This window comes from Falco punctatus (genome assembly GCF_963210335.1).
Source record: "Falco punctatus genome assembly, chromosome: Z".
Classification (NCBI taxonomy): Eukaryota; Metazoa; Chordata; class Aves; order Falconiformes; family Falconidae; genus Falco; species Falco punctatus.
In genome coordinates this window covers 74,489,929-74,503,734 of record NC_137586.1, presented here as the reverse complement: position 1 = coordinate 74,503,734, position 13,806 = coordinate 74,489,929, and the positions used below count along the sequence as shown (strand labels likewise).

The 13,806-nt window shown below is 44.3% G+C and overlaps 1 protein-coding gene across 5 annotated transcripts in view; it reads left to right on the top strand.

Moving 5' to 3' along the window:
* PALM2AKAP2 (PALM2 and AKAP2 fusion) overlaps positions 1-12,043 on the top strand; it is a 272,605-nt gene extending 260,562 nt beyond the window's left edge. For all 5 annotated transcript variants that reach the window (XM_080370982.1, XM_080370984.1, XM_080370983.1 and 2 more), the window contains one exon: positions 8,507-12,043. In XM_080370982.1, coding sequence (XP_080227108.1) covers positions 8,507-8,599 — 93 coding nt within the window. In that variant the 3' untranslated portion in view covers positions 8,600-12,043. The remainder of the gene's footprint in view (positions 1-8,506) is intronic.
* Positions 12,044-13,806: the final 1,763 nt, after the last annotated feature.

Here is a 13,806-nt window from a genome sequence, read left to right as displayed (position 1 = left end):
CCCCAAAAGCACCCAGTGAAATGGGGTGGCTCCACCTGCTCCAGTGAGTATTGTCTTCTGGCATCTCCCCAAAGGAGAGACATGTCACACCTTCATGCCTTTTGCAGAAGGCAGGAGGAACTTCAAAAAAAGACGGTTATAAAACTCCTGCTGTGCAAACCAGAACTGGTCCTCTGCAGTCCCACAGCAAGCATCTGTCAGTCCGATGGCTTGAAACCTTGGCACAGTGGTGAAGCTGCTCTGCTAAAGAGATTACACTGAGCTGGTCCTCAGCCTGCGCTTTTCCACCACCCCTGTGAAGAGTGAAGGTGACTTGCCCAGGCCATGAAGCAGTGGCTTGTGGCTGAAATCTTCTCCCACAGCTGTGAGGGTCATGTGCTGTTTGTCATACAAGTTGTAGCAGGCAAAAGACATCTAAGATGTCACTAGACGTAACTCCCTCTGCTTAGTTACCCAAGTGCAACTCCCCAGGTACTTGCAGAGCTGCGCATGTGTCCCCTAGAAAGCAGGCTGGCCACGGTTACATACTGTCTTCTGCAGTTTGAAGGCAGCCTTGATGTCCTCCTGACTGGAACCCCGGTCTGGGCAACATCTCACTGAAGAGGTGTGCTCTGCGTGCCAGCTCAGCTGTCCGCTGCTGCTAAAGCTGCCTTGTCTCTGACTGCCCGAAAATGCCCTCCCAGAGGATTAGTGCTCGTTAGACAACTTGTGGAAAGAATCCTTTTCTGGGACAAATTGTCAAGGCTCCAGTGAATTTATAGAGCCCCAGCACACACCGAAGTCCCATTGCTTTTTGTTGTCATTCTCTTCTCATGTAAGCCCATTGCATACAGCCAAACAAGATTTACATTCTTGATGCCGCCTACCCAAAATCCTATTAGAGGGCAGTGTCCTGCAGAGCCCAGGGAGAGCTTCCTCAGACCAGCAGGAGTGTTTTGTTTCTCTTCCCTGCCTTTTTCTGCTCTCCTTTTGTAAACGGCTCCCACCATTGGCAGGGGAAAGATAATTCAAATAAAAAATTCTGCACTCATACCGCTGTTGGTTTGAGCTAATATTTTATGTGCCAGGCTAAGCAATAATTATTTAAACAACAAATAGCTTTCATTTGTCAGCAGAGGACATTTGACCATGTGCTCAGGAAAAAGATTTCTGTAAATAATGAAACAAAAGACCACATCACTGGCTTGTTTTCAAAAATACATTAAATGTAGCAGGGGAGGAGCATAAATGACAACCAGACAGGCAGCTGCCACTTGGAGCATGAAGTTCTGAGAGCTGAACATATCTCAGCATTGCTCTTTGTGAGTGAGGGGAACCAGAGACTTCCTTGGGTACTGGGAGCAGCCAGGGTGCTGTGGCAGCCAAGGCTGAACAGAGCCAGCACTGCTGGCGAGACAGAAGGCAGCAGCCACGGTCTCCTGAATGGGATTGTGGAGAGGTTTGACGTGCATGGAAACTCCCCCTCACGTGCTGAGCACACCAGCAGTACTGGTGTATAGAGCTTCAGTTTCTCCCTACATATGACATACTAAAAGACAGGAGGGTGGTTTCAGCAGGACATCTACACTGTCTCTCCTTCAAACATCACCTCCTTCTGTTTTATGTCTGGCTTCAGTGGCTACAGTGCAGACACTCTGGCCAGGGCTTGCAGGCTTTGCCTTTCAGAACCAGAGGGCAAATCAAGTGCATCTGCTTTTGGAAGAACTTCACTGCTCAGGCAAGGGGGCAGTTTCTTCCAAAGAGCATGTATTACAGTAGAGATTTCAACAGGTGAGAAAAAGAGAAAAAGCAGCAGCAAGAAAATGGGTCAAGCACGTATAGTAAACAAGACTGAGACTGGCCAAGCAACACCATTAAAAAACCACCTGACTTTTTTTTTTTTTTTTTTTTTTCTTACGACACCAAGTTGCTTGACTTCTTATACTCTGGGATGTGCCAGTTCTTGCAGTTTATTTTGGTTTTGTTTCCTAGTTACAACATGCTTATTCAATGCACTAATGCTGGTCTTTTCCCTTTCTACCAGTACACCTGTAAATTACTGTCTAGCAAGGTTACTTCTGAGGTACTTTTTAACTGCTTATTTATTTTTGCTTCTTGCATGGTGATTCCAATTGCATGTCACTGCAATTTGCGTTTTCATACTGTGTGCCAGTGCTGTTTCATATCAAAACTGGGATGCAAATGTGTGTGTGTGATATTCCCTTGTATCTCTCATCAACAATATTTGTGTGGCTCGTTTTCTAACATTTGGATTCTACTTACAAGTTCTGGCATAGGAGGGGTTGTAATTAAAGGGATGGAAGCTGTTGCCCAGGTCTGGAGCATTCCTGAGGCATGAAATGAGAACTTCTCCTTAATCCCTATTACTGTTCAGCTGGCAAAGCTAAGCATGGGATCCAAGCACCCTCACATGCTGAGCGAAACTGATGTGGCTTTCTTTTGTCTCTGATTACAATGTATTTAGCACTATCAAAATGCCTAGTATTTTGTAAAGAATCTGCACGCCATCCTTTCGTCTGTGGAAGAAGAGAGTCAGATCCAAGCACGTGGCCTCCGTCTTGTGAATTTTGGTAACCTGTCTTTGTCCCTGTCTTCTGTTGTGATGTGATGACTGATCACAGTCCCACAGCATAGCATCAGTGCTGGTCTCAGAGTAGAAGAAACCCAGACCTACTAAAGAATGGGCATATACAGTGGCATTTGGTATTTTAGCAAGGCAATAACTTGCACAGTCCTTATTCCCTACAAAGCCGTACTCTGCCAAAGGCAACAATTTTAAGAGCAGAGAATTGATACCAGCTATACTTCTGCAATGTTTGTTAGAAACAGGATGCAGACATTTCAACTGCCTGTAATTTTCTGTGCAGAAATGAGTGTAAATCTGGACATCTCTAAGAGACACAAACAGATTGTGGTAATGACTGACACTCTTGTCCAGCATCAGCATCTTTTTTTATAAACATGAACCTTCCACTATTGACCTGTTCCATGACATATTTGACCACATCAGCTACCTCAAGGCAAGTATATAAATATTTTCTGTCCTGGAAAGTAAAGTTTATTCCATTTCCGATTCATTAAATAATTTAGTGTGGGTTTTATCTCACTGATACAAGCCAGTGATTGATCTTTGTATAAAGAGTTAAGCCGTATAAAAGCAGTGTGCTCTCAGAGATGTGGGTTTAAATACAGATTAGACCTCTTCTCCCTCATAATATCTTCACAGTAATCTGAGTTATGATTTATGGACGGTAAGTAGCAATCAGAGCGTTTGATGTTGTGTGAGAGGCAGAAGCTCAGGTGTAGATGTTACATGCCCAGCCCTTGGCCTTCTGCTGGGAAGGGTTGCGTGTTCACTCCGTGAAATAATAATGACACAATGAGCTGGGAATGAATGTGCATGGATGGGAAAAGGGGTAGAGATGAAAAAGACTGTAGGACACAGCGATTCTGTATGCAGGTGAAAGTATGCCATCTGGCTAATCCCAGTGTTAAGCCTCAGACTGAAGAAACCGTTTGGTCCTCACTGGAAATCAGGAGCTGAAGCCAGGCAGTGGTTTTGGAAGGAACAGCAAGACTCCAGTCATGATGCCCCCCAGCTCTCTACTGACCCCACAGCTGAGCTGTGTCTCCTGTTCACCAGAGCCTTCCATAACCCGCTCCGATGCAGGCAGGTGGTTCAATTGTAATTGTCAGCAACGCTGGAGCTGACCCAGCCATGCTTGCACTGGCTGGGAGCCGGGGCTTCCATGCAACCAGCCTGGCAGCTCCGCTCTGGTAAGCAGCAAACCCCCAGCAGGGTACAGTCACTGCTGAAGTTAAGCTACATGCAGCAAACCACAGCCTGCTTCATTAGGTCGCTGTGGTTTATCACCCTCAAATGCCTGCGGCCTGTGTTAAAAGCACATTAATCCACTGTTTTAAAGAAACCACAGGTAACTATGTGCCTGCACATGTGTAGGTTGTTTTTATCCTCGGAATCTTCCACTCTTGGCCTTACAGCTATACATATCTTCAAATTTATGGGGCATTATCCTGAGTTTGCTTAACAGCAGTCATGCTGTAGGAGATACTGCATTAAGGTGACATTGATGTGATATTAAAGGCTACTGCTGAAAGTTTTTGTGTTACGAAACAGGAAACCAATATACTAGATTTGATGGCAGAGGAAACACATTATGTTTTAATACTGACCAGCAGCAGTATAATGCTGTTTCTCAGGTAAACACATTTTCGTCTTAGATACCCAGCTCCTCACTGTGCTCACTGGAGGTCTGGTGTATTCAGTGAATAGCATTAAGTAGGTACAGTAAATACCTTTATACTTGAGGAATAGATGTTCTTCATCCCTTAGTAGTTCCAGTTTTATGTTAAAGTGTTTAGTTTATTGTTCCTGAGCAGGAATGCAGAACCAGGCAGCTGTTCCCTGACCTTGTGCTTCTGTCTCTTTGTGCATGGTGTGCTCCATGGAGGTGTCTTGTACAGTAACTTTCCTGCATGGTACCTGTAGATTTTAGACACTCAGAACTTTGCAATCTCTGTTTTTGTTGCTTTTAGTTCTCCCAGGTCTGGATGGGAAGAATTAGTAAAATATTAAGCTCCAGAAAAATCATGTTGCTTCCACATCAGTTTTGCCGTTGTTGTTCTTCAACAAAAACTAGCCTGTACTGGATAGCAGTCAGTTTCATTCGGTGGTGGAGATAAATATGCTTTGGACTGAAGCATATTGGTATTTTGCTTTTTATTCTCTTGTTGCCAGTGAGAGAGCAATTATTGTTACATTTGTTGAAGGGAAGATCAGGACAGTTTAGCGTCCATCTCTAGGATGGATAGGTAAATTAATCTTGCACCTGATAGTGGTAGCTGTTGCAATCTTTTTTTTTCCTTCCCCCACCCCCACAAAATCTTTAAATATAGATGAAATCTGTCAGGAAAAAACCCTCTGCAATTCATAGTGAGACTCCAGAGCTGCAACCATGAGATCCACACAGCAGTTTTGTGCAAAGAGAGGTGAACAGTGGTTTTTACAGCCCTACATACCGTGGTACATTAGTCTTTCCCTCACACCTACTTCTGCTCTCCAAATTCTTCCTCTTCTATTGCAACTAGTAGTCAAACAGCCCCTCCCAAAAAAGACATTTTAAACAACATTGCTTTTTTCACTGATGGGGCCTTACCACTAGGATGTGGCCAGCTCAGTTTTTCAGCCTAAGCTTGAATGAACCGTCTACTTCGTCATCTTTCTGATCTTTGTTATACGCCTTCTGCAAGCAGTTAAGAACTTGGCTACCTTAGGATGCCGTGGCCACCCAAGCCTGGTCCTGCCTGGGTTGCTCTGCCTGTACTGGCTGAGCTGATTTTGGAGCGTCATGAGGGAGAACACTCACGAAGCACTGAGGTAGCATCTTGTAATGTGTCCAAAATATGGTGTGTTACAGACACCCAAAGTAGCCACAACAACAAAAGCAAAAGACTTTCCTTCCTTTGATGTGCTGGGGAGAGCCTCTGGGTGCTGGACTGATGAAGGGCCCACAGACAGCCCTGATACCTGCCAAGAATATTTTAAAAGGTAGATTGTTTGCTATTTTAGGCAAGCTGCTTACTGGGTTGTGAATTCAATGCTCCATTGAGGAGTCCCAATTCTCTACTCAGTCATTCTAGTTGCACGCTATAATTACCCCATTGTTTCCTCTAGCGGGTGTAGAACTGACACAACCTAGTAAAAATGAGGGTTATTTTAGGTCAAACACTCTTTTCAGTAGATTAGAAGAATAATTCCAGAGTAACTATTCAAAAGGACCTTTAGCTTATTAGTATCTGCTCTACTGTTTAGAGGGCTTGTTTATTAATACTAAGCCAGACGTTAATATTTGTTTTCCAGCAAAGGCTAAGTCTGCATGCAGTGCCCTCATGGTGTCTCTGATATAATTCTGGAAGCAGTTTTCCTTGGAGCAACCAGCAAAGTTTGCAGAAGTAGACTAGCTTCTAGGCACGTTTGCAGACAGAGGATAAACAGAAGAAGCCCTGAGATAAAGACGAGCTGACCGATTCAAAGCAGAAATCTTCAAAGCTTAAGGGTCCTGACTGTGCAAGCCATCACCAGAGACCATTGCAATGTTTTAATTTCCAGCAAGGAAGACACTGACTGGAGAGTCTTGTAAATTATGTAAAATCCAGTTTATTTTCAGCTGGCATAAATCTTCAGGCCAAATTCAGCAGGCCTCAGTTGAATATACCGCTACTCTGACTGTGGCAATTTGGGTTTGAAATTTATGCCACATTTTCTGATTTTTCATGTAAATTTCAAGTTCCAGTGGGGAGAACAGCAGTTTTCCCTGCTTTACTTAATTATTACCCCATACTGGTCTTGATAGTCTTCTGTCTAGCAGTATTCATCTGTTGCCATCCAAAAATACAAAATGACTGTTCCTCCCCACCCCCCACCTCCCATTGCTAACCCTGGAGCAGCCACTCTCATTTCTTATTCTGAGGAGATAATGAGGTGATGCACTAATATCCAGTCCCATTTTCAATTGCTTGGTTTGGGTTGCCTTTCCTTGGTTCAGGCACTCAGAATCCCAAACGTAGTTTAAGCTGCTGGTCCTCATCCCTGCAGCGGGAGTAGCTTTGGTATGCTGCTTACAGGCTGATGTCTCAGAAGGAATTTTTTTACTGATTTTGATTTTTTAAAAAAAAAAATTTATTAATTTTTATGTTTATGAGCATGTTTGCCCTTACTGGGTAAAAAAGAAATTGCTCAGCTCTGCTCCCCCTTTCCTGTGATTACTCTACAAAAACAGGAAATATGACTTTGGGCAAAATTTCAGAAAAAAATCCCCCCAGTGAACCTGGACCAGCTTTGTGGCCCTGGTCACTGCTGGGAAGCAGATGGAGCTTTAGCTTTCTGTTGGCTGGGTTTTCCACTTAGTTCTTTGGTTTGTTCACATTCATAGTCGAAATTAGGAGGGCAAAGAAATAATAAAGCTGGCAAAACTCCACCTTACCTTCACCTCCTGAATGGAGGTCTGGGTCTTAGCGTAAATGCAGAAGGGTGAGCAAAGTTATGCCCTGTAATTTCATCTGACAGTTCAGAGCTGATTTCCCAATATAACTTGCACAGGAGCCCCTAGTACCTGTGTAGCTTTCCAACCACAGTTTGTCACAAGCTGTAAGAAGAGTTCCTTTGGTCTTATATTATTTATTTTTGCTCTAGTCAAGGCTTAAGTCCTCACTGCATCTGACTTTCTATGCAGAAAAATAATATAGCATCATCCTTTCTCAAAAGGCCAGCTACTCTTCTGCAGTGGAGGAGTGTGCAGAGCAGCTTGCAGGAAGCATTAGGGACCAGGGGTGGCAGGCATTGTTTCAGTGAACAGTCACATACTTGTTGGGTTTTTTTTTTTTACAATTATGTTTTTTAACTGACTGTTTAAACTTTTCAAAAGTCTACTTCTCTGGGAGGGCTGGTTTAAAACACATTGAGGGCAGTGGATGTTGGCAGCTTTGTAGTTTGATCACAGAACTGTTATTCAGTGTCGGTCAGAAAATAACATTGCTATGTGCTTCTGTTAGAAGGCCACAGACCTCTTTATGTCATCTCACTCTGCTGGGAGAAAAACACCCAGTGGCATGCATTATTGGCCGAGGAGTACATCAGATTCATGTCACAATAACACCTTTTGGTTTAATCTGATTATTTTTTATATGTTGTTAAACCTCATTAAAACTGGTTGGTTTTTTTTTTTTTTTACTTTTTTCCGTTAATTGTTTCTGTGTATACACGTGTGGGTATACTGTTTTTATATGCGTTTGTGTGTATGACTCTGTGTGTGCATGAAAAATACATAAATTTTTAAGGGCCCATCTTGTACCAGACTCTGTAGGCTGTGCAGATCCTCATTTCCCGTATGCATGGAGTGATTTTTCACTCCAAGAACGCTTTGATTGCAGTGCATAGGCTTTCCCATTGGCATAGCTGCAAGCCAGAGACCACAAGAAGATGCAGCGGGAACAGCCCAGTTCTGTTTGCAGGGGTGATGTGCTGAAATAAGCAGCAGACTGCTTTCCAGGCTGCACATGCAGCTCCAAAGCAGCCTCTGCTGGGTTGTTGCAAGCTGGTGGTACGGAGCTGCCTTTTGGGGAGAGGACCAAGGCTCTGCCATCTGCCTTCCCCAGGTGGGACCAGGCAATGTGCAGCTAGGCTGGTAAGGGGCAGCTGGGGCTTCCCTAATTCTGCCAGACAGCTCCTACCACTTCTGTCCTCCCGTGGCGTGGCTTTGCTCTTGTGTGCCATCCCCTGCACCTTCACATCAGCAAGTGCTTCATCGCATGAGTCCTCCCAGTTTGCAAAAGGTGCGGCACTGGGAGCCCTGCAGGAAGGGCTGGCCCAGCTGGTCCCTGCCTGCCCCGTTGGTCCTGCCTGCCTGGGTGCACAGTGCAGGGCACCCCGGCATGGGAGACAGGTAGCTGAGTGATGTGATGTGTTTTCCCTTTCTCTCCTGACCAGGTCCTTGAGGCAACCAGGGTGAACCGCAGGAAGAGTGCTCTGGCACTGCGTTGGGAAGCCGGCATTTATGCCAACCGGGAGGAGGACGAATAACCACACCGCAGTGTGAAGACAGCGACCAGGCACACTGAAACCAAAAAAAAAGAGAAAGGAAGGAAAAAAAAGACAAAAAACCAACAAAAAGCCACCACGAAAGCAGCAGCATTTTAGTCCAGTATTTATTAAATACACAACAAACTCGATGCACATAGACACAGAAACGATCCAGCTCCTGGCAATCCTAGAACAACAGGAAAAGCCCACCTAGAAAATATCCCCTTCTCCTTCCCTCCATCCCCCGTCTGAAATAATGCAATGGAGAGGGTGCAGGGGGTGGAAACCCTGGGGGTGGGGGACAAGGGGGCTGTTGTCCCCATGTACCAGAGAGGCTGCAGGCACATGGTGGGAGGTCGACGTGGAGGAGCCTATGGCCAGGGCTTGTCCTCGTGCGTCCTGCTGACTGAATCGACAGCCCTGCCTTGCCCCTGGGACCCCTGTCACCCCAGCCGCTCCTGTTGGACCCTCCTGCAGTTCCTTTGCCTCCTACAGTTGCTGCACTGAGACCATCAGTGTTGCTTCGGCATACTCTTATCCAGCCACAAAACAACGATATTGCCCTCTGTTGCTGTTTCTTTGAGAGGATTGAAGGGTTGGGGTTTGGGACTGGGGTGTTTTTTGGGCAGGATGGATTCTTCTCCTCTTTCTAGTAATTTATCTGTTTCAAAGGAGAAAAAAAAAAAAGCAAACAGGGAGGCAGTTATTGCAAATGTACAATCTAGTAGACTCAGTACAACAGTCCTTGTGTTGCAAACACAAGCCATCACAATTTAGGAGTGGAATAGATGGGGATGAGAGCTAAGCCAAATGGATCACCTTAGCTTTAGGATCCTATATGCTTGCAATATCACCTGAGCTCCAGGTTCTCAGAGCATATTTACATAACAAAGTTTCTAAATAGAAAATCTGTATTTAGTGGATGACAACTATTTTTTGATGGTGGGGAGGGAAAAGAATGGCATATGTGTAAACTCTATGAAGATGGATAATTTGAAGTAGAAAGGTAGTGGGAAAGGGATACAAATAAAGGACATTTAATTTGTAAATGAGGCAATAAGTGAACTAAGCCAGCCTGTGGCCTAGAAAGAGGTATGAAATAAAGAAGAAAGATAGTTACGTCTTCAACTATATTTATACAACATAAAAAGCCTTTGAAGTAGAGTGCTTTATGGAAGTCTTCACGTCTCCAGGCAACAAAAAAAGCTAAAGGGCATAATGTGTTGGAAGGAGTGAACAAGGAAGAGCAGACAAGGGAAGAAAACATAATTTTTGCCGTTCAGCCAGTGTTTTCAGTGCTACAAGCAAACCGTAGAGCCTTTAGTTATTGCTTAGGCTTGGGATCAGCAGTGAAGGATTAGTATGGATCTGTGTGTGCGTGTGCATGGGTGTGTGCGTGTGTGTGCGTGTGCGTGCGTGTGTGTGTGTGTGTGCAGGCGTGTGCATGAGGCTGGCATACCAAAAAGTGTATGGCAGTGCATGTACTGATTATTTTCTCCAAAGCTGTTGTATCAGCTATAGGAATGAGTGCTAATTTCTTTTTCTTTTTTTTTTTTCTGAAAGGGGATATAAAAACAAGGCACTGAGTTAATACAGTATTTGTGATATTAAAATTTGACCCAACATGGTATTTGCATGAGTCACAATTGCAAAGTATTGACCAGTTTTGTAAGCTGACAATTAGGAAAAGAAATGTGGTATTTATTCTTGTGCTTTGTATTTGTATGTAGTATAGAGGCTGCGGGTTTACTCTTTGTTTTCACGCAAGCAATACAATAAGAGTATTTTACAGCTGGGAACCATAATTTCTGGACTAGAAACCAACAAGTTTGGGAGGTGACAGAAAAAAAGACACAGAGCTTTTTTCTATATGAAATAATCTGTCTTTTTTATAAACAAAAATTCTTATTTTGACATCTTTTTAAAAAGTCATCAGCCAGGATACTGGTCCTCCCTTAAGCATTTCCTTGGTTTTATGACCTGCTGTGCTGTTTGATCCTGAAACAGTGAGCTTATTTAAAATGAGTACCGATACTGTGAACATATTTCTGGTGCTTTTCTTAAACAGAGCTTGCAACCAAATTATTCCCCACACACACACTTCAGTTCCTCCAGCATGTGATTTCTGTCCCTGGACACAATCATTATGAGGCTTATTTTCAGGGAATTGTAGCAAATACAATTACATATACCCGTTAACTCGGTTCTGTCAATTGTCTCTCTAAGTGCTCTTGGACAGATGAAAACCCTGCTGATCCGAGTGTTCACTGTGATAAGGGCAGCAAGCTTAGCTCAAGGATGCTCTCTAAACCCAGCTGCATGGGGAGGCACCATGCCTGTGAAGGAATTACATACTTGATGAAGCAGACCCATTGTCCAGACATGGCAATCAACAGTGAACTGTGATTCCTGTCTGCAGGCAGGTTGTTACCATCAGACTAGGAAAAGCAACGCCACTAATGCAGCACTCTAGTGAGACCATATCTCATGTAGCCAGATTCATGAGTTCTGTGCATCTGTAACAAGAGGAGTCCTGGCTCCGTCCATCCTTTAGGAGAGCTTAAGTGAGACTGGGAAAAAGGTGTTTCCTGAGCAGAGGAGACAGCCCCTGTACTTACAGTGATGTGGTCTTGCACCAAAGGATGCTCTTCAGACTTGCTCCCTGAAACTGCCTTCCCAGGAGCCTGCACCTTTCTTTTCTAGAAAGGGGATGTGTTGTTGGGGAGAGGCCAGGCAGGAGTCCTCTGTGCTAGAAGCATTTGCTTGCAGCTTCTGTGGCAAAAATATTTGCATGTATCAGTCCAGGACAGCCAAACTTTCCATCAAGCAGAGTTTTTCTCTTCCAGAAATTATGGACACTCATAGTCAGCAGCACACATTCAGTGCTGTGGTAACGCGAGTGCGATACAGTTTACCTGCCTCTGTTATTTCATTTGCATGCTACCAAGCTTAGGTGTTTATAAGTATACGCCAGTAATACATATCTATCTATATATAACTATATCAAATGCAACAAAAGAGCACTATTGCAGAGTTAACTTTGTCTCCACAAAAGAAACACTCAGATCCTTTTCCCTTGGCAAAGACTGGTTTTAATGAAACTGTGTATTGAGAAATAGTTAAGCATTAGCATTTGTGATTATAATCAGTTTGGGGTTACAGTGCAGGTTTTCTGAACAATTCGTTTTAAAAGCTGCCAGTTTGGGCTTCATCTTGCTCCATACTGACATTATCTGAAGGAAAATACAGTCACATCGGTGTGTTTGACAGCCAAGTCAGCATCCTTATCATGACTTATCAACCAGTTTCAACAATACCTGGCTTTCTGTATGTTAACCACTTAAATGTTATCCTGCTTCTGTTTTATAGTGACTGTGAGGCCTACAATGCAAGTATATAATTATTTTCTCATTAAAACAGAAACCTGTGTTGTGTTTCTATAAAGCTGCCTGTTTCTTCATGTTCTTGCAGAAAGGCATACCCCCACAAGCAGCATGCAGCTGGTGGAGGGTGGCCTGTGTCCCATCTCCCAAGGCAGTTGGTTGATCTCTGCCCCAGTTCTTGACTCTGCTTCTGTCCATCCGTCTGTCTAGAGGCAGGAGAGATCTTTTTTTTCCTCCCTTCAGTGGTGTCAGCTGCAGATACAAGAGTATCCCTGAGTTTTTCTTTCCCATTAATGTACCTGGGGAGGGTTGCAGAGGCCAGATCTGCTTTGTGATGAATTGCACCTGATTTCTTACCTTGTTTCCTTAACATCTGCAGAAGCCCTGCCATCCCACATGGCAAAGCACATCATTTCAGCCAGTCATCCATTTCTCACATGCTCAGCTGCAGCAACCAGCAGCTTGACCATTATCACAGCCTCTCACCACCCTTTCATCGTCAGCTAGACCAAGCTGCCGTCGCATTTAGCTGTGAGAGCTAAAAGGTGCCAGGTACATGGCAGTTGCAGAACAGCCACAGGGACCTGTTGGGAACTGGGCAGATTCATGCCACTGCTTCTCCCTGTGCCGGGAATAGCCTGGCATTTAAAATATAACCCTGCTCCACAGCCCACAGGAGGAGGTGCAGGACACCGATGATTTGGTGGGACTTGGCTAGAGCCAAGTGCAGCAATTCAGCCTGCACTCTCTGTAGCCATGAGCCCTCTTCTCCCTTGTGCAAGCAGTATAAGAAATGCCTACATTTCTCATCTCAAAGTCAGATGTGGATTTCCTTTGCAGTTAGAATATCCTGCTGATAGTCAGAAAATGGGTTAGAAAACAAGCCTGAAAATTTACCCACCAGTCCTGGTCTCTAAGAAGAAAAAGAGGTTATTGTCTTCTCAACACAGAAGAGGCTTTCTGTCTTCCTTTGCCTTTCCTTGCTCTGTGCTAAGAGGGATAGCTTATTGGACTAGCTGGCACACAGTGGGAAAGGGAACCCCTTCCAGACCTCTCCTTTGGGTTCTATGAGAATTAAAAGTGGAAATGGGACATGTGCAGGGGAGCGTTTAGGCATTGCCAAAGTAATGCAGTGACACCAGGGGGTGGCAGCAGCTCAGGAAGTTTTGCAATGCATTCTGCTGTTACCAGCTGTTGGTATTTGTTTAATAACACACACGTAGGATATCTAAAATCCCTGTCATCAAAATGGCATGCACCAAGCTTTAGAATATTTCTACAAAGTAGTGAAGCACTATAAAAGAGCCATTTATCCATCATTTCAGGCATAGTCCCATATAAGGTGAGGATATTGCACCTCTAATAGATGTAGGTGGCTTCAAGAGGCCTCAGCACAACAGAAAAGTAAATGGAGAGGCAAAGGATCTCTGCAGAGGCAGGCCTGACAAATGGCTTTAAAAGGAGGGAGAGCACTCAGTAACAGTGTTTTCAGTTGTGAGTGGGAGCAGGAGATTAAAAAAAAAACTACAAACAAGGTCTGTAGTGTAAGGAAGCCAAGTCAGAGCACCACAAACTGTAGCAAGGGAGGACAGGACTAGGCAGGACCAGAGCTACTAATGCTAGTGTGGACATTAGCACTAAAGATGACTTTCAGTTATGTCCTAGTCATTGAATTGACTAGGACAGGCAGTCCAGGAAACCTCCCCCTGAGTTAAGGTTAGTTACAAGTCAGTTAAAGACTGAACATCATCCCAGCATTTCAGGTGGTGCAAGACCAGGGGGGCAGGGGCTATCCTGTCACATCAGCAATAGTAAGGGGGGAGG